This window comes from Monodon monoceros, unplaced genomic scaffold (genome assembly GCF_005190385.1).
Source record: "Monodon monoceros isolate NGI ecotype Baffin Bay Population unplaced genomic scaffold, NGI_Narwhal_1 Super_Scaffold_18, whole genome shotgun sequence".
Lineage (NCBI taxonomy): Eukaryota > Metazoa > Chordata > Mammalia > Artiodactyla > Monodontidae > Monodon > Monodon monoceros.
This window is the reverse complement of record NW_021703774.1, coordinates 158,702,527-158,720,808: the sequence shown is the minus strand read 5'-3', so window position 1 is coordinate 158,720,808 and position 18,282 is coordinate 158,702,527. Positions and strand designations below refer to the sequence as shown.

The 18,282-nt window shown below is 40.9% G+C and overlaps 1 protein-coding gene across 5 annotated transcripts in view; it reads left to right on the top strand.

Annotated features, from left to right (window-relative positions):
• GMEB1 (glucocorticoid modulatory element binding protein 1) overlaps nt 1–18,282 on the top strand; it is a 29,335-nt gene that overhangs the window by 581 nt on the left and 10,472 nt on the right. The window contains exons 1-7 of one of the 5 annotated variants that reach the window (XM_029229395.1): nt 3,716–4,683; nt 6,278–6,420; nt 6,610–6,767; nt 13,529–13,611; nt 14,423–14,547; nt 15,582–15,685; nt 17,840–17,997. In XM_029229395.1, coding sequence (XP_029085228.1) covers nt 6,640–6,767; nt 13,529–13,611; nt 14,423–14,547; nt 15,582–15,685; nt 17,840–17,997 — 598 coding nt within the window. In that variant the 5' untranslated portion in view covers nt 3,716–4,683; nt 6,278–6,420; nt 6,610–6,639. Of the gene's footprint in view, nt 1–3,663; nt 3,690–3,715; nt 4,684–6,277; nt 6,421–6,609; nt 6,768–13,528; nt 13,612–14,422; nt 14,548–15,581; nt 15,686–17,839; nt 17,998–18,282 lie in introns of those variants that run through there. The other 4 variants (XM_029229397.1, XM_029229396.1, XM_029229394.1 and 1 more) reach the window with 4 other exon arrangements.

Genomic DNA, 18,282 nt, shown 5'->3' with positions numbered 1-18,282 from the left:
AAAAAAAAAAAAAAAAAAAAAAAAAAAAAAAAAAAAAAAAAGGGCGCCTCCCCACGCCCTGTGCGTGCCGCCGCCGCCGCCGGGGAGCGAGCGGACGTCGCGGCGCCGCGGGGGGGTGGGGGGACGCTGCCGCTGGGTCCGCCCGAGCAGCCGGGCCGCCCCCAGCGCGGCCGGCCGCGGCGCTCGGGTCCGGACCCCGGCCGAGAGCGGCCGGGGGCCGGCGAGCCTGGCGTTGGGGGGCCCCGGAGCCCCGGACCGAGGGGCCCGGAAGTCCTCGGCCGAGGGACCTAGAGGGGCCGGAGCGACTCCGGACTGGGAGGCCCGAACGCCCAGGACCCTGGGGAGGGGTCCGGGGATCCAGGGGTATCCCCAAAGGCGGGATCCGGGGAGCACCAGGACCTTCGATGAGGAGCTGGGGAGAGGCCTGGGTCGAGCTGGGGAGAGGCCTGGGTCGCGCTCAGGCTAGGGAATAGTGGTGAAAGTGGGGCGAATGGTGAAGGAAGCCCGCTGCCAGCCCGGGAGTATCCCTGGGAGCCTTGGGGTGGGGAGCAAGAGCAGAGAGTGGGTTGCTGAAGAAAGGAGGGTCCACGTTTCACCCGGGGGCGCGTTAGAGGCCTCGGCCATTCAGTCCAGGGGGAAAGAAGCAGGTGCTTCCCCGAAGGCGTGGTGACAGGTCCGGTAGCGGGAGCAGGGGACAAGGAAGAAGATCTCTAAGGGGAAGTGAGCAGGCCCCTACCGTCCCCTAGATGAGGGGGCGGTAAGAAGACACCTCAGAGCCTCCAGAGGAAGGAATGAGAAGGGTCCAGATCTGTGAGAGAATAACAGAGAGCTGGGAGTACCTCCTGATATTATAGGTGGAGAGCAGGGTGATCTGGTCTGTCGGGAGTGGGGAGACCCGTGTTTTTGAGGACGGGAGAGAAGATAATTGGTGGGAAGAAGGCTAAAGTACCCTTGCTTTCTAAAATGACAGGGGAATTGGCCTGCTGTCTTCTAATTGAGGGGCAGGAGAGGTGAGGGCAGACTCTTGCTTGAAGGTCCTGGAGTGTGATCCACCCAGACTAAGGCACAAGTCTTGACTTAGGGATCAAGGGAAGGCTTGGCCGTCTAAGAAGCTGGAGGAGGCCTGCATTCTCTTCTCAAGATGTGAGAAATTCAAAAACCCTTCCTAACAGACACAGCAGGGACCTTAACTGGTGTCTGTTTAGGAGAACCAAGAAGTGGCATTTTCCTCCTTAACCTGGAGGATTAGGAAAAGGGAGGATCAGATATTTCGAGTCTCACAGAGGATTCTTTTCTCTCTTTGGGGGAGTTCTTCATTAAATGGACTGACTCCCCTAATTTGTCAGCCTTTTATCAATTATGTGTATTTAAATTAGTCTACTGACTTGATGACTTTTGTCATTAGTTGTTAGTCAACCACTTATTCATATTTACTTCAACAAATATATTGAATAGCCAACTTGTACTCAACTTCATTGGGATAGTTTGGGCTGTATTTTGGTCTTGTCCTAAGCAGAAGTCTCCTCAACTATAGTACGGCGACCCTTCAAAAAACCCTTTTACTGTCAAGCAGATTTGGAAAAGAATACAATAAAATTCCTAGTAATGAAAACTGAAAAGATTGAAATTTAATACTTAATTTAAAAAAAGAATAGGGCTTCCCTTGTGGCGCAGTGGTTGAGAGTCCGCCTGCCGATGCAGGGGACACGGGTTCATGCCCCAGTCCGGGAAGATCCCACATGCCGTGGAGCGGCTAGGCCCGTGAGCCACGGCCACTGAGCCTGCGTGTCCGGAGCTTGTGCTCCGCAACAGGGGAGGCCACAACAGTGAGAGGCCCGCGTACTGCAGAATAAACAATAGATTTGACACACTTGAAGAGAAAAATCATGAAAGGGAAGATAGACATGAAAAAACAAAACATTCACACACCCACAAAAAACCCTTTTATGCTATTGCTTCCCTAAACACCTACGTAGTGGTCACCAATATGTGACTTATCCCAAACTTCATTTGCCCTGGCTCTTTTCCTCACAGTGGTCCTATGTAGTGATCTTATTGGCTTCATTACATCTGGTAGCACCCTGGATCACCTACTAAATACGTGAGGAGGAATAAAGGGAAAAAAAAATCCAGGAGTTTTGGCCTCATGTAATAATAAAGTTTTAACTTGGAAAGTTCTTAAGAATAGACCACACAGTCTACAAAAATTACAGTGAAGTATGGAATAAATACATTTTGGAGTTAGAAAATTTCAGGATATCTAGTATTTCTGTTAGTCCATTTCAACTACCAACTCTGATGTTCCTGTGATCATGTGACACTTATGCTTACATCTTGCCATGTTTTAAACAATTTTCAGGACACAAAGTGAATTTAATCCAGAGTAACTCAGATTATCATTTGTTTAGTTTTTTGATAGTTTATGTGAGTAGTCGTGCTTACTTTCAAGGTGTCTTATTTGTCTTTGAAAATAGCTACAAATAATTCTTCCTTTTCACTTAAGTTTGACATATTTCCTTCATGTGTGCTCCTAGAATTACAGAGTGTTGTGTGATTCCACAATGAATACTCTAAGTCCCCTTCCATGAAATACCCAAAGGAGCAACTCACTCATCTTGCCTTAGGAGTTTTGGTTGCTATAAACAAGAGCTACTTTTCAGTTTACACTCAGCTCGAAGAGATGACCTTGGAATTAGCCAGTGTAGTCTGTAGAGCTGATTCGGGTTACTTGCTAGGAATATGGTATTTAGGATAATAAGAGATATTCAACCCAAACTTGCTTCTCTAAAGAATGTAAGAATTGCCATGTTGGATCAGACCTGTGTCTCTGACTGATACTGAGAGATATATCGTGGATGATTATAATTATCTTCTCTGATAAATTCTCAGAAGGTTAGAGAAGCAGCCAGAACCTTCCTCTTGAGTTCTGAGGTGTGTGGGGGGTAAGGAGTATATGAGTTCTTATTGAGGAAAGTATTAATCAAGAAGTTAGTCTACCACTTATTCAGAGTATTGTAGAGAGGACTCAACCTTAGGGTAGAAGGTTGAACTAGAAGCATCCTAATTCTGCTTCTCTAACCCATTAATTTACCTATGCTATTAATTTTTTAACATTTAAACCATTTTTTTGAAATAAATTCCCTACGATTGTTACATGCTAAAGTATTACATCTTTTAAATTCATTAAATATGTAACAGAATAGTGCTTGACAACAAACAAGTGTCCGACAGTTGTTAGCTGTGATTATTTTAATTCACCCTACTTTTTTTTTTTCACCCTACATTTTTATGGTTCAAACTTTGACGATATCTATTGGTTCAATTATTCTAGGATTTGATGGCATTTTATACTTCATCATATCCGTTTTGGCTTTTTCTAGACTCAAGGGTCCTAATCATTTAGGTTCTATTGCTGGCAGCCAGCCACACCAGTCCACTGATTCTCTAATCCCCACCCCCGCCAGTTTTAAACCTTCAATTTACATAAGTTTATTTATTTATTTATTTTTGCGGTACGCGGGCCTCTCACTGTTGCGGAGCACAGGCTCCGGACGCGCAGGCTCAGCGGCCATGGCTCACGGGCCCAGCCGCTCCGTGGCATGTGGAATCTTCCCGGACCGGGGCACGAACCCGTGTCCCCTGCATCGGCAGGCGGACTCTCAACCACTGCGCCACCAGGGAAGCGCAACGTAAGTTTAGATTGTATATTGTAGTATCTTGCAATTACTTTTTTCCTGTACTATGTGACAGTGTCACACATCTCTTTCCCTTCTGTAGCTCCTTAAGAGCAGATAACATCCCTTTTCATATCCAGGGAGCCGAAGTCTGTATCCGATGTGGAGTAGGGACTCAGTACATATTGGCCATAATGATGGGCAGTAAGCAAGGCAGCTTAGCCTGAGCTGTCTAAGCAAATTTATATCCCCTCAGTTAAAGATGAGAAAATTCTAGAAGTCTTTTAGGGTAAAGTGAGTTACTCATTGCACAAAAATTTATTACATACATGCTATGTGCCAGATTTTCTTAGGAAGTTTTAGGTAGGCAGTTTTGTAAATAGAAGTCTGATATTTGAAAACTATTTATTACACTCGAGAGTCCTGGGCACTGAGCTAGCACAGGGGAGCCTGTCGAAAAAGAAAAGCTATCCTTTCTCTGCCAGGATGTAGTCTGAGGGGGGAGAGGTGGACAAAGGGGGTTGATGGTTGTGACGGGGATGCTGCAGGCGCTGAGGAAGCAAGAAGACCCTCTCAGATCTAGTCAGGGATGTCACAGATGGCCTCTCTGAGGAAGCGATGTTTTAAATAAGTCATAAAAGTTTAGCAGTGACTTGCCAAAGGGGAAAGAGAAGAGAATTCCCGGTAGAGCAAACAAGGGTGAAGGCTCAGGTGAGGAACTATGGCGTAGTTGAGAAATTGGAAAAAATGCAATGGCAGGAGCCCACAATGTGAGAGGAAGAACTGTGAGAAATGAGGCTAGCAGGGTGGGCAGGGGACAGATTTGGTGGGTTTTGAAAGCCATATTAGGGTCTTTGCACCTTAATAGCAGCAAAGGGAATGCACTGAAGGATTTTTCAGTGGGGGAAAATGGCCTTTAGTAAGATGACTTTGTCTGCTCTGTAGATAATGAATTGGAGATCAAGACCAGAGATTAGGGTACTGATGAGAAGCAGCTGGAAAAATCCAGGTAACAGTGTGGTGGCTCAGAATATGATGATGGCAGCACAGATGGAGAGTGGGGGTTGGTTAAAAGAGATATATAGGTGATAGAATGGATAGGATTTGGTGGTTGGTTGGATTTAGAAAGAGAAGAAAGAGGAGTCAAAAATAGCTCCTTAGTTTCTGGCTTGAGAAAATGGGTGGAGGGTAGCACCATTTATTGAGGCAGGAAACATAGGAGCAGGTTTGAGAGGGAACAGTCTTTCAGTTTAAGGTGCCTACAAGATATTTTAAGAGGCTTTTAGATATAGGAGGTGTTGAATCCAGGAAAAAAGTTTGAATGTGAGAATCATAAAGGGCAGAAGTCTAAGTCATATATGAGGAATTTTAACTAGGTCAAACACAAACAAAAATTGATTGAACCAACGTATGTCAATGCCTATGATGAGCAAGGCTGTGGGAGACAAGATTTTTATTTTTTATTTTTAATTAAAAAAAAATTTTGGCTGTGCCACAGCATGAAAGAATTTTAGAGAAGCAGCACCTGTCCTCACAGAGAGTCTAGTGTCATCATGGAGGTAGATGTCTATTTAGTTAACTGCAGTGCAAGGCACAGTGTGATAAACACTAGAGGAGAGCTGCAAGCAAGTATTGGGGGACCTCAGAAAAGAAGGTGGTTTGGCAGTGGCTTTGTGGAGTAGTGAGCTTTGAGCTGGACCTTGAAGGGAGAAGGAGATGCGGGAGAAAGGAGTTTTGGGCTTATGGAATAACAAAGGTAGAGAAACCTGAAAGTACATATTACACGTTCAGAAATCTGTGGGAGGTTGGTGTGGCTGGATCTTAAGATTCTTGGGATACTGTAGTTGCAGGTGAAACTGGGAAAATTTGGGGGCCAAATGAGGGAGATTTTGAGTGCCATGTTAAATGTGTGTATTATAGGCAAACAATTGCTGTGGCAGAGCTGAAATGTGGATTCGGTCATCTGAGTACTAGTTACATATTCACGCTTGCATCCATTGTCTGTCTAAGCACAGTTCAGCACAGTCCGAATCATCTTCAAGTACTCACATATCTAAGTAAATAGAGTGTTCTTATCCATATTCTCTTACGTGACTCTTTTCAGCTGTGAAGACTAACAGCTGCAGAATAACTTGGAGCCCTCTGAGTTTTCATTAAGATTGAGATAATGCTTTGAGTTACTTTAGAGTCAAGGAGTTTGTGGTACTGGACAGTGGTTTCCCTAACAGCTCCGCAGGGGAGATGTCAGGCAAGACCCTATCTCCATTCAATATGAGGCAAAGAGGTATTAAGACGTTCCTGGAGGTCATACAGTTGGATTCAGCATTTATTAAAAAACCACACGACGCGAACCATCTTTCTTTTTCCCATACAACTTAGTTTAGTTAGCAGATACTTACTAGTATCTGCTTATTAGTATCTACTCACAAAGGACAGAGCACTTGATGAGGTATAAAGGCTGGTTGCAAAGAAAACAGATGATTCTTACTTCCTAGGAGCTTAGTTTGGGATGGAACTAGTGGTGTGCTGTAAACCAGCTCTCTAGAAGAAAAAATACCCTGATTTGTAATGTTTGTCAATTTCTGTGGTGTATATTCTCCCAGCAACTGATTTCAAGCTACCAACTTGATGTCACTAAACTTGGAGTTGGGAAGAGATGTGCACAGTTGGTTCTCAGGAGCTGGTAGAGCTGGCTCCAGCACACCATGGGGTGAATCACACATACTAAGAAAAACTACAATAACAAGTGAGTACTAAGGCATTTCTGGAAAGATCAGAGCCTATGTCAGCCCCTTCTCACAGTTCCCATCTTTTTCAGAGGACCATGATCTGCAGGATGCCCTGGGAATTAATAGTTATTATCTTGGTGTTCCTTTCCTATGGTTGCCATCTTTTCAAACCAGACAAAGTTACTGGTGCTTCTTGTTTCTGACAGCAGCTCCAGCTATCTGACTTCATGTGAAAGATGGCTAATGCGGAAGTGAGTGTCCCAGTGGGGGATGTGGTTGTGGTACCCACTGAAGGAAATGAAGGGGAGAACGCTGAAGATACCAAAACCCAAGTGATCTTGCAGTTACAGCCTGTGCAACAAGGGTAAGTGACTAGAGATTTGAATATTTTGAAAAATTTGGGAGGTTCAAAGAGTGAGGAAATTATAACTTTAAGGTGATTTAGCACAATGGAACATTCAACATCAAACTCTCAGAGCTACGTTTTCATCTCTATAATGTATTGTGTGCTATATTTGTCATTCAGTACTTACTACAACAGTTTGCTGTTTCCTTGTCTCTCTCCGTCTTCTCTACTGTGAGTTCCTTGGGGGTAAGTTACATGGTTCCCTCATCTTAACTTATCCACACTGTTTAGCACAAGGCCTTGGTACATGTTTACCAAAAGACAGTGTAGTTAGAGTCAGAGGAGACTAGGCAACTGTAAAAGTATTCCTACCAGAAGTTCTCTGGACCCTCGTGGATGGGCAAATTACTAAGCTTAGTCTATCAAAAAAATATTTATCAACCACCTATGATTACACAACGTATTTCAAAGGTGTTGAAAGAAATATAGCACATGGTTCCAACCATCATGGAGCTTGTAGTCTAGCTGTGCAAGGCAAAAATACATGTTTGTAAATAAAGAGATCACTTATGTGGCAAAACCTAAGAAGTGCAGAGTGGCATGGTTAGGATGTGCTTTTGAATTCAGAGGATCACTATGAATTTGAAAGAAGATATAAGATTTTCTGGTGGTCTTGAAAGTTAAATGGGAACTAGATCTGCAGAGGGAAGTGGGGGGTAGTTATTTAAAATAATTTTTTTTTATTTTTAAAGTTGTTTTTTTTTTTTGTTTTGTCAAATATAGTTTTTTTTGTTTTTGGGTTTTTTTTGACTTTGCCGCGTGGCACATGGGATCTTAGTTCCCTGACTAGGGGTGGAACCCGTGCCCCCTGCATTAGAAGCATGGAGTCTTAACCACTGGACTGCCAGGGAAGTCCCAGGGGGGTAGTTATTTTATTTTGGGGAATGTATAAAAGATTCTTCAAGGATCAGAAGTGTTCTTGGGCAAGCATATACAGTTGGCCCTCTGTATCTGTAGGTTCCGCATCCACAGATTCAACCAACCTTGGATAAAAAATATTAAAAAAAGAAAAAAATCCAGAAAGTTTGAAACAGCAAAATTGAATTTGCCACATGAAAGCAACTATTTATATAACATTTACATTGTATTAGATATTATAAGTAATCTAGAGATGATTTAAAGTATATGGGAGGGACTTCCCTGGTGACTCAGTGGTTAAGAATCTACCTGCCAATGCAGGGGACACAGGTTCGCTCCCTGGTCTGGGAAGATCCCACATGCTGTGGAGCAGCTAAGCCCGTACGCCACAACTACGGAGCCTGCACTCTAGAGGCTGCGAGCCACAACTACTGAGCCCGTGCGCCACAACTACTGAAGCCCGTGTGCCCTAGAGCCCACGTGCTGCAACTACTTAGCCTGTGCTCTAGAGCTCAGGAGCCACAACTACTAAGCCCATGGGCCACAGCTACTGAAGCCCGCTTGCTCTAGGGCCCACGTGGCACAGCTACCTAGCCTGTGTGTTGCAAATACTGAAGCCCACGTGCCTAGAGCTTGTGCTCCGCAACAAGAGAAGCAACTGCAATGAGAAGCCTGTGCACCTCAATGAAGAGTAGCCCCTGCTCGCCACAACTAGAGAAAGCCCGTGCACAGCAATGAAGACCTAACACAACCAAAAAAAAAAAAAAAAATTTTAATAAAAAATTAAAAAAATAAAGTATATGGGAGGATGTGTGTAGGTTATATACAAATATTCAGTACTATGCCATTTTATAAGGGACTTGAACATCTGTGGATTTTGGTATTTGCAGGGGGGGTCCTAGAAGCAATCCCCCACTGATACCAAGGGATGGCTGTAATCCAATTCCAGTCTACTAAGTAATGTACCTTGCCTTAAAAATTTCTGGAGAAAATCAGTTAACCTATCTTGATAATTTAAAAAGCTTTTCAGTATAGGAAATTTCAAATATACCCCAAAATAAAGAAAATATAATGAACCCCCGTGTAAGCATCCATCACCCAGCTTCAACAGTTATCAACACATGGCCAGTCCTTTTTTTTTTTTTTTCACATGGCCAGTCTTATTTCATCTCTACATCCACCCACTCCTGAATTTTTTTGAAGCAAATCCCAGACATTAGTATGTATCTGTAAAAGATAAGGACTTTTTAGTTTTTAAAATATAAACATAGTTTGCTGACATTTCTGAATATTGTTGAGCATAAAGGAAATATTCTAAGGTCTATAAGGGAAAGTTGATATAAATAATGCCTAACATATAGCCTATAGAGCGGTTTAAATTTTTATTGGCACCAACAGATTATGCATGCTTATTCAAACTCATTTGTTTGGGAATTTTGTTTGATACACATACACATACTTGTAGTTGTTACCTTTTGAGGTAGGGTAACATCAGGAAGAATTAAAGGGCAGGTTCTTTAGTTCTCCGCAGCTTTATTTTCTTTTTCTTTTTCTTTTCTTTTTTTTTTTTTAGAATTTATTTTCTTATGGAGTCATCATTTCTTCTGTCTTTCCTAAAGTACTCCAGTTGTCATTTGTCCTATCCCCAGTAGAGACAGAAGAAACTTCTCTGCTACTTAGAGACTTAATTCTTTTGAAGCTTTGGTTCCACTTATTTTTCTGTTTGTCTTTTTTATTTTCCAAATGATATTGCTTTTTCTGGAAACCTCTCATTGCTTGCTTAGGTAGAGGATCTTTGTACAACATATATTGACTCCCCACTCCACTGTTTACACTGAATTTTAGTGCATGAGCTAGTGAATAAACATTTTGAGGTATTGCATTCTTTTTTTTTGAGGTATTGCATTTTGAGATGCCTGTCAGTTGATTTTTCTAGTTGTATTATTTTATTATTTGAATATTTTATTGCATTTTAGCCTAATTTTATAAAAATGAGCAGGGTACAAAAGCATTGATTCTAGTGATAAGAAACACTGGTCTCATAATTTTAATACACTTGAGACAAAGATGGAAATCATCAGGTGTCAGTCTTCAGCCTCATCACACTTAACCTGCTTGGCTACAGTTCAAATATGAAGGAGAGAAACAATCAAAGAATATATATGAATTGCTGGGAATAAATTGGTAAAGGTTATATTTAAAAGGCAAGAAATAATTAGGGATTTTATATAAGTATTTTTAGATTTCAATATATAATTCCTCTTGCCCATCTTTTTAGCTTTTACATATATGACATTTAATACTTTCTCAAATTTTCATCATATACACATTTTCAAGAATACATTGTGAAGCAAAAGTAGAGTGTCTGGTAACAGTCTTTTAATATGAATACATAGAACCTGACGCATCGTGTAAGGTGATACTTTCATAATAATACTAGATTGGTTTTTTTTCTTTTTATAAATTTATTTATTTTTGGCGGTGTTGGGTCTTCAATACTGCACGCGGGCTTTCTCTAGTTGCGGTGAGCGGGGGCTACTCTCTGTTTTGGTGCACGGGCTTCTCATTGCAGTGGCTTCTCTTGTTGTGGAGCATGGGCTCTAGGTGCGTGGGCTTCAGTAGTTGTGGCATGCAGGCTCAGTAGTTGCATGGGCTTAGTTGCTTCACGGCATGTAGGATCTTCCCGGACCAGGGATCGAACCCGTGTCCCCTGTATTGGCAGGCGGATTCTTAACCACTGTGCCACCAGGGAAGTCCCTAGATTGGTTTTAAAATATGTCCACATTCAACTTTTTAAAAAAAACATAGATACTGAGGTACTCAGGTACTAAGAAGACTTTTAATTCTGGGAGTTTTTCAACAAAGAAGGCTTGTTCAGCCTATGCTTTCTCTTTAAAAACAAAAAAAGATGGTTATTAACTTTTTCAAATAAAACCTTTAAAACATACTTAAAAAGTCCTCAGGAGGAATGAAGGTACTAAGATTCCATCACCATTCTTGGCTTTCTTATTCATTTTGGATTCATAACAGAGTTCTTAACAATGAGATCAGGAACTGGTGATTTTAGTATTACATAAATTTACTCAGTGTGCTGAGTGGAATAGTTCAGTTTGAGGAGTAGTGACCTTACTTTCCTTATCATGCTCATATCCCTCCCCGGGAGCATAGGCTCCGGACGCACAGGCTCAGCGGCCATGGCCCACGGGCCTAGCCGCTTCGCGGCATGTGGGATCTTCCCGCACCTGGGCACGAACCCGAGTCCCCTGCATCGGCAGGCGGACTCTCAACCACTGCGCCACCAGGGAAGCCCCCTAGTAGTAAGTTTAAGGCCTTAGGAAGCTGTATAAACTCTTTCAGATCAGTAGGGTACCCATTAGTTTATGTAATAATCCCACATTCCATTCAATTAATCAGAATATCTTTCCTTATCATTCAAGATAAAAAGAACTTAACTCTGTGGATTTTCAGTTTTCAGTAAATTAGAATACAATGATGTAGACTTAACTTTAAAACTCTAGTAAACATAATTTTACCTCACTTCGATGATTCATAAGGTATGTCGGTATCTCATAACGCCTTAACATTTTAAACATATTTTATGATTTTTTACCATAATCATAGTAGGTATAGAGAATTAGGCTAAATCCATCACTATCCTGAGTTGCTTTAGAAAGATTTTCCCTGATAAAATCTTGTTTGCCCGTAAAAATATAGACTATTCCCTGACTTCCCACCCCAAGTGCAATTTTCCGGTTGTTGAAATTATGTATAGACAAGAATTTATTCTTTTAAAGAATTTTGCACATACTGGTCAAGTTAGAATGAGCTTATCAAATTTACTTGAAGCAGTGGTTTTTTTTTTTTTTGGCCACGCTGCAGCTTGCCAGATCTTAGTTCCCTGACCAGGGATCGAACCTGGGCCCCTGGCAGTGAGAGCGCCGTGTCCTAACCACTGGACTGCCACGGAATTCCAGAAGCAGCAGTTTCTCATGTGTATCACATTCCTCATTCATTTACCGGTCATTTATTATGTGCTGTGCCATGTTCCAGTTAGCACACGACATGCCAGGTATACAAAATGAATAAAATGTAATCTCTGCTCTCAGGGACATTTTTTTTTTTTTTTTTTTTTTTTTTTTGCACGTGGCTTGCGGGATCTCAGCTTGAACCCGGGCCATGGTAGTGAAAGCCTGGAATCCTAACCACTAGGCCACCAGGGAACTCCCTCTCAGGGACCTTTTTAGACTATGCCCAAGGAGAGAGAGAGACAGGTAAACAAGTATATAGTATGAAGTGTTATAGTTGTTGTGACTAAAGCACAGTTGCATCACAAAGGAGGAAGTGGGTGATTATACTGGAGGATTGAAATGGAAGGAAAAGCATCATACAGGCTACTCATTAAAAAACAAAAGATGGGGAAGGATGTTCTGGGAAGAGGGAGAAGAGCAAAAATAGACGGTGTAAAAGAAGGTGGCAATTTTGGGAACTACAAATAGTTTGGTATGATTGGGGCTTGGATTGTCTGGTGGGATTTGGTGAGAGATGAAACCAGGGGCCAGATCTTGGAGGGACTTAAATATGATATTAAGGATTTGGGTCTTTATTTTAGCAGCAAGGAGAGGATTCTTGAAGGGTTTGGAGGAGGGTGTTACATGATCACTGTGGAAGGAATATAGAAGATCAGGTAGATGCAAGGAGACCAGTTCAGACTAGAGATGATGCAGCCTGAATTAAGGCGGTAGTAGTGGAAATAGACAGGGAGGATGGCTGGTGTTAAGGAGATGCATCTGCCAGGACTTGGTGACTATGTGGGAGTTGAGGAGGAGGAAAAGGGAGAAATTCAGTGTAATTCCCAGGCTTCTGTTTTAGGCTGCTGTGTGCTGGGTGGTGCCATTACAAGGATGGGGAATATAGGAAGAAGAGTAGTTTGGGAGGTGGGAGAGGAAAGAGAACTTGGTTATTTTAGACATAATGAATTCAGTAAAGTCCTATGGGATATCCAAATGTATTTATTTATTTATTTAACAGTTAATTGTGTCCTGGTGTGGAATTCAGAAGGGAGGTCTGTGCTAGAGGTGTCACCATGCAGGTGGCTAATCACTGATCAAAGGAGATTATTCAGGCAGTGCTTTAGGGTAGCAAGTGCAATAATTAACATGTTAGGTTTATTATGGAAATTGAACAAAGGATGTCAATGTATCATGTTAGGTATTCTGAGCCCATTTCTTAGAAGGTAGAAACGTTTTGGAGAGAGATTTTCCTTAAGTGGTACCTCTAGTTACTGCTAGCTACTTTGGGCATAATGGCTCTCTTACTTTTTTTTTTTTTAACTAGGTTCTGCTCATGTCTGTAGTTTGATTATGGTGACTTAAAAAATGCTAAAGTGTAAAAATGACTAAAGTTCCTAGATTCCAACAAGGGACATCAATTCTGTGGTCAGCAGGTTCTTCCTGGTTTGAACTAACAGTATTACTTTTTAGTCTTATTTGGATAAATCTATAATGTGACTTAATCTTATACTTGAAGCAGCACTTTATGTCATGAGCTTTTAAAGTTAGGAAGGGAAAAGTCTGGTGTAGAAGAGTAGCAAGTGGCGGTGTAAATACAGTAGCAAGAGGAACTTTCCTTTGGGGTGAGGAAAGTTGTTGATTCATTTCCATGGTAGTAGCTGCTAAGCAGTCCCGGGCAGCTTAGAATTTAAATACATTGGGGCACTAGTCAAAGCACTAACATCGAGTTGTAAAGTATATTATTTTATTCCTTTTGAGATAGATTAAAACAAATTTTTTAACCCCATGCTGTGAATATTAATTTTTTCATGATTTATGTAGTTTGTTTATCGATGGACACTTTTACAACAGGATTTATGAAGCCGGATCCGAGAACAACACGGCAGTTGTGGCAGTAGAAACTCACACGATACACAAAATTGAAGAAGGGATTGGTAAGTCTTTTTGTTGTTCTAGTACTTTTTTTTTTTGGCCGTACCTCGAGGTATGCAGAACCCGTGCCCCCTGCAGTGGAAGCGGGGAGTCTTAACCACTGGACCACCAGGGAAACCCTGTTCTAGTACTTTTGACCTTAGCTTCCTTGGTTGAGATTTCTTGCCTTTTGTGCCTTATTTTTCCCCCCTACCCAGTGTGCCCTACCAGTGCTGTAGCCATCAATTTGATGATGGCACATCTAGAGACACCGCTGCCTGAGATGCTAGGGCTGTCTGTTGATGTTTAACGTGAATTTGCTAGGGTTGCTGAAAAGATTTTTCATCAATAGAAATCCCTCAAAGAAATTGGAGCCTCAAGGTTGAACTCTGTCATTAGGGAAGTTGCTGATGAGGTGTTGATTGTAAGGCAGTGAGTGGAAAAGAAACTGAAGTTAGACAAACCTGAGTTTGTCTGAAATTAGACAAACCTGAGTTTAAATCCCACGTTCTCACTGCTTAGCTGTGTGTCCTTGGGAAAGTCCCTTCACCTTTCTGAGTCCTACACAGGGACAATAGGAAACAATCACTGCCTCACAGGATTGTTTTAAGAACTAAAAAAGATTAAGCCTATAAAAGCACACAGCACAGCGTCTGGCACATAGTGGGAGCTTGGTAAGAGAGCTGTTATGCCAAACTTCTTCCAGAAGATTCCTAAACAGTACCAACCAGTGTGAACTGTTAGCCCCTCAGAGGAACCAGGAGACTAGAGATTCTGAATTAAGCTTTGGGGAAGAGTGTTTGATAAATAAATGATATTTTTTCCATTTTCAAGATGCAAGCACTATAGAAGCAAATGAAGATATGGAAATCGCTTACCCCATAACTTGTGGGGAGAGCAAAGCCATGCTCCTTTGGAAGAAGTTTGTATGCCCAGGAATAAATGTAAAGTGTGTCAAGGTAATTGTCTTTTCTCCTTGCTGGGGCCTATTTTGGGTCTCCTTGTTTTCAAAGGGTATGGTTTTAGTGCCTCTTCTCTCTCTTCCACCATGTCAATGTTTTTAATTTTGTGGTGTCCCTTTGTGTCACAGTAAAAAAAAAAAAAAATAGGGACTTTGGAGTGAAATTGACCTGGATTCAAGTCCCACCAGAATATAAGTCCTTTGAGAGCTGAGAATTTGTCTATCTTGTTCACCATTGTATCCCCAGCACCTAGAATAGGGCTTGGCATATTTATCAGTAAATATTTGTTGAATGAATGGAGTCCCATCTCTATCACTGACTAGCTAGGTGACCTTGATCAAGTTATTTAATATTTCAGAGCCTCATATGTTAAAATACAAATAATTATATACACACACAGTAAGGTTGCTAGAAGAAGAAGTGAGATCATATATGTAAAATGCCTTACACTGGTGTGTAATTTGGTAGAGTTTATTAAAAATTATTATTGATAAAAATAAGTAATCTTCATGAGAGCACAATATGGAAATAATTGCTTATTCTGTCTCCACTGGTAGCCACAGCTGACCTATGTAGATAGTAGTCACCATCAGTGGCATCATCCTAGAATCATTAAGAATTACAGAGCTTCGAGGCTTTGTAGTGCTGTTGGTTTCTACCATCCTTATTCTTTCTACCAGATCCTGAATCTTGTCATTAGGGCTGAATAGATTACTTCAGTTTAAATAGCCTTTGCAACATTGGACCCGTCTGCTTGATTCAGGGCATAAATGGATTTTAGATCCTAATCAGTGTATTAATCTCTGACCCTCCTTGTGTCTTCCGTAGCTTCGTACCAGGACAGGGCACTGTGTCCAGAGAAGGATCATCTTCTCTAGCACAATAGGGTGGGAGGATGGAGAATACAAGGCTATGACTAAAGATGTCATTTGGGTATTTTTTGTTCATAACAAGTAGAGTTATGTCTTTCTTTCCCTCTTGGCCTGCCTAAATTAACATTGGATTATTTTGGACTTTACTTTTTACATTAGTTTAATGATCAGTTGATCAGCCCCAAGCATTTTGTTCATCTGGCTGGCAAGTCCACCCTGAAGGACTGGAAGAGAGCTATTCGTCTGGGTGGAATCATGCTCAGGTGAGCTCTGATAGCAAGTTCATACCTTTCAGCTGACTGTGGGGCACTTAATCATGGTGGAATCCAGAGAGTCCAGTCTTCTTAATTTGAATTTTTATTCTGTCTGAAGGATTGGCTTAAACAATCCATGTATTATTTGACCTTCATCAACTTGTTTTTAAAATCCCTGTGAGAGAAGAAAAATTGAATTAAATTGACTCTTCCCAGCATCTAGGACAAATTCTTCTGATGTCAGAATGTTGGGCAGGATCTTCTCTGGGCAGAGAAGCTCAGGAGTAGATGACAGTCCAGCTTGAGATCACTCAGCATAGGCAGAGCTAAGCCTGGTGCTAAGAAAGCTTGACAACAACGGAGATGTGGGCTGATGGACAAATCGTGGGATAATCTGGTAGAGTAGAAGGGTGCTGTTCGTAAGTAACAATTATGCACAGCGAATGCAATCCTTGCCGTCATTGTACCATTGAAATAAACTTTATTTGTTTTTAAAAAATATTTATTTATTTATTTAGGCTGCGCCTGGTCTTAGTTGTGGCGTGCGGACTCTTAGTTGCGGCATGCATATGGGATCTAGTTCCCCAACCAGGGATCGAACCCGGGCCCCCTGCATTGGCAGCGTGGAGTCTTACCCACTGCACCACCAGGAAAGTCCCAGAAATAAACTTTAGAATGTATAGTATCCCCACTCCCATCTCTTTATGCAGCAAGTTTATCATTGTAATCCACCCCACTCCTCAGTGAAATTAACATTAGTTGGTGTTTCTTGAGCACTCAACTATTGATAGAAAATTTTAAAATGTGGTTAAGAATTAAAAGTTCCCCACAGAACATGTATCATGAGCCTTAAAAACCTCTTACCTTTTGTCTTTAATTTTTTTAAGGAATCTGTCTTAAGAGAAATCTATAGTGCTTGTAGAGATTCAAGTATAAAAATGTTCATTGCAACATAATTTATGATGGTGAAAATTACAGTCTGCTTTAATATACAATCAAGGTGTATCTAAAGTAAATTATGGCTCATCTAAATGTATATGAGTTTATACTATGGGGCATTATGAGGTCATTAAAATATTTCTAAAGAGTTTTTACATGGAAAATGCTTATGATGTAATGTAAGGAAGAAAACAAAATGTAATATCAATTGATATAGTTGTTTCAAAAAACACACATATGTAAGTAAATTTAGTAGAAAAAAATATGCTGAAATGTTGATATGATCTCTGTGTTGGATATTTTTTTAAAGAGCAGTTGTTTTCTTTATAGTTTTCTGTATTTTCCACAGAAAATGTTTTTTTCTTTACATATGATTTTTATAGTCAGAGGCATAATTAAAAAAAATTCATTCCAGATGATTTGTGTCCATTAATCAGTAGTTGAATGAAATTGGCGGTGAATACCTTTAACTTTCTTTTTTTTGTTGTTGTTCTTGGCTTGTTTTATTTGCCCAGAAAAACAAGTGTATGCCAACTTTCCCCAAATGTAAAAGACTCAGAGTGTCTAAAAAATCTTTAGTGAAAGCCAAGTAACATTATAGCATAGAGTTTACTGTAATTAAAATACCTCATGGCTTTGCTCATGGCCTATAATAACGTCTTGTGAATCTAGTTATAAGGACATTTTATAGTAGGGGTTTAGTATAATCAACTTTTCTCTGTATTTATAGGAGAGTTATCTCTTTTTTTTTTTTTTAAAGGAAAGAAATGTGCTGAAGTTTTATGTCTCCAGAAGTGGCAACAGATCTTGCTGGTCTACAAGTACTAATACATCAGAATCTAATCACAAAATTCTAATCCCCCTGTGGCATTTCTCATTTGTGCTGGGATATGAGTTAGTCTTTTCCCCTTTTGGGCTTTATTTCACTGAGATTCTATGGGGAAATTTAGCTATTGTCAGGAGTATATGTCTAAAACTTAGTGATAACGGGAAATACAAGAGAGTACTCATAATGAGTAGAGGAAGGAGGGAAGAGGAGTACTTGTAAATGTGGGCAGGACCAATGAACATTTTATAGCCCCAATTAGAATTTCTGCAACCTAATGACTTTTAATACTATTAGGTTTCATTAACATATAGAAGGGACTCAGCAACTTTGTCTCTATTTGTCCCTTCAAGATGAAGTGCAGGCTGAATTGGTACTTCTTGTCTCTCTTTGCACAGGAAAATGATGGACTCTGGACAGATTGATTTTTACCAACATGACAAGGTTTGCTCCAATACCTGCAGAAGCACCAAATTTGATCTTCTGATCAGCAGTGCAAGAGCTCCAGTGCCAGGACAGCAGACAAGTGTGGTGCAGACACCCACTTCGGCCGATGGTAGGGGGTAGGAAACCACCTGAAAACCCACTGTGTTTTTCAGTAGCACTTTTCCTCTCATTTCTTCTTTGTGTTTCTTTTTTCAATTCTCGAGAGCGTTAATGTAAGGCATGGTAATCTTGGGTGGGAGTCCCTGCTTTAGAAAGAACTCTCTTTGTTTTCTCCCAAATGATTCCTATTGGCCAGACCTCCTTCCTTGTTTCTTTATTACAGTGCATGGTAAACATAAGAAAGGTGATCCAAATAATGCTTATTTAACAGTCTCACTTTGCCACTTGACATATC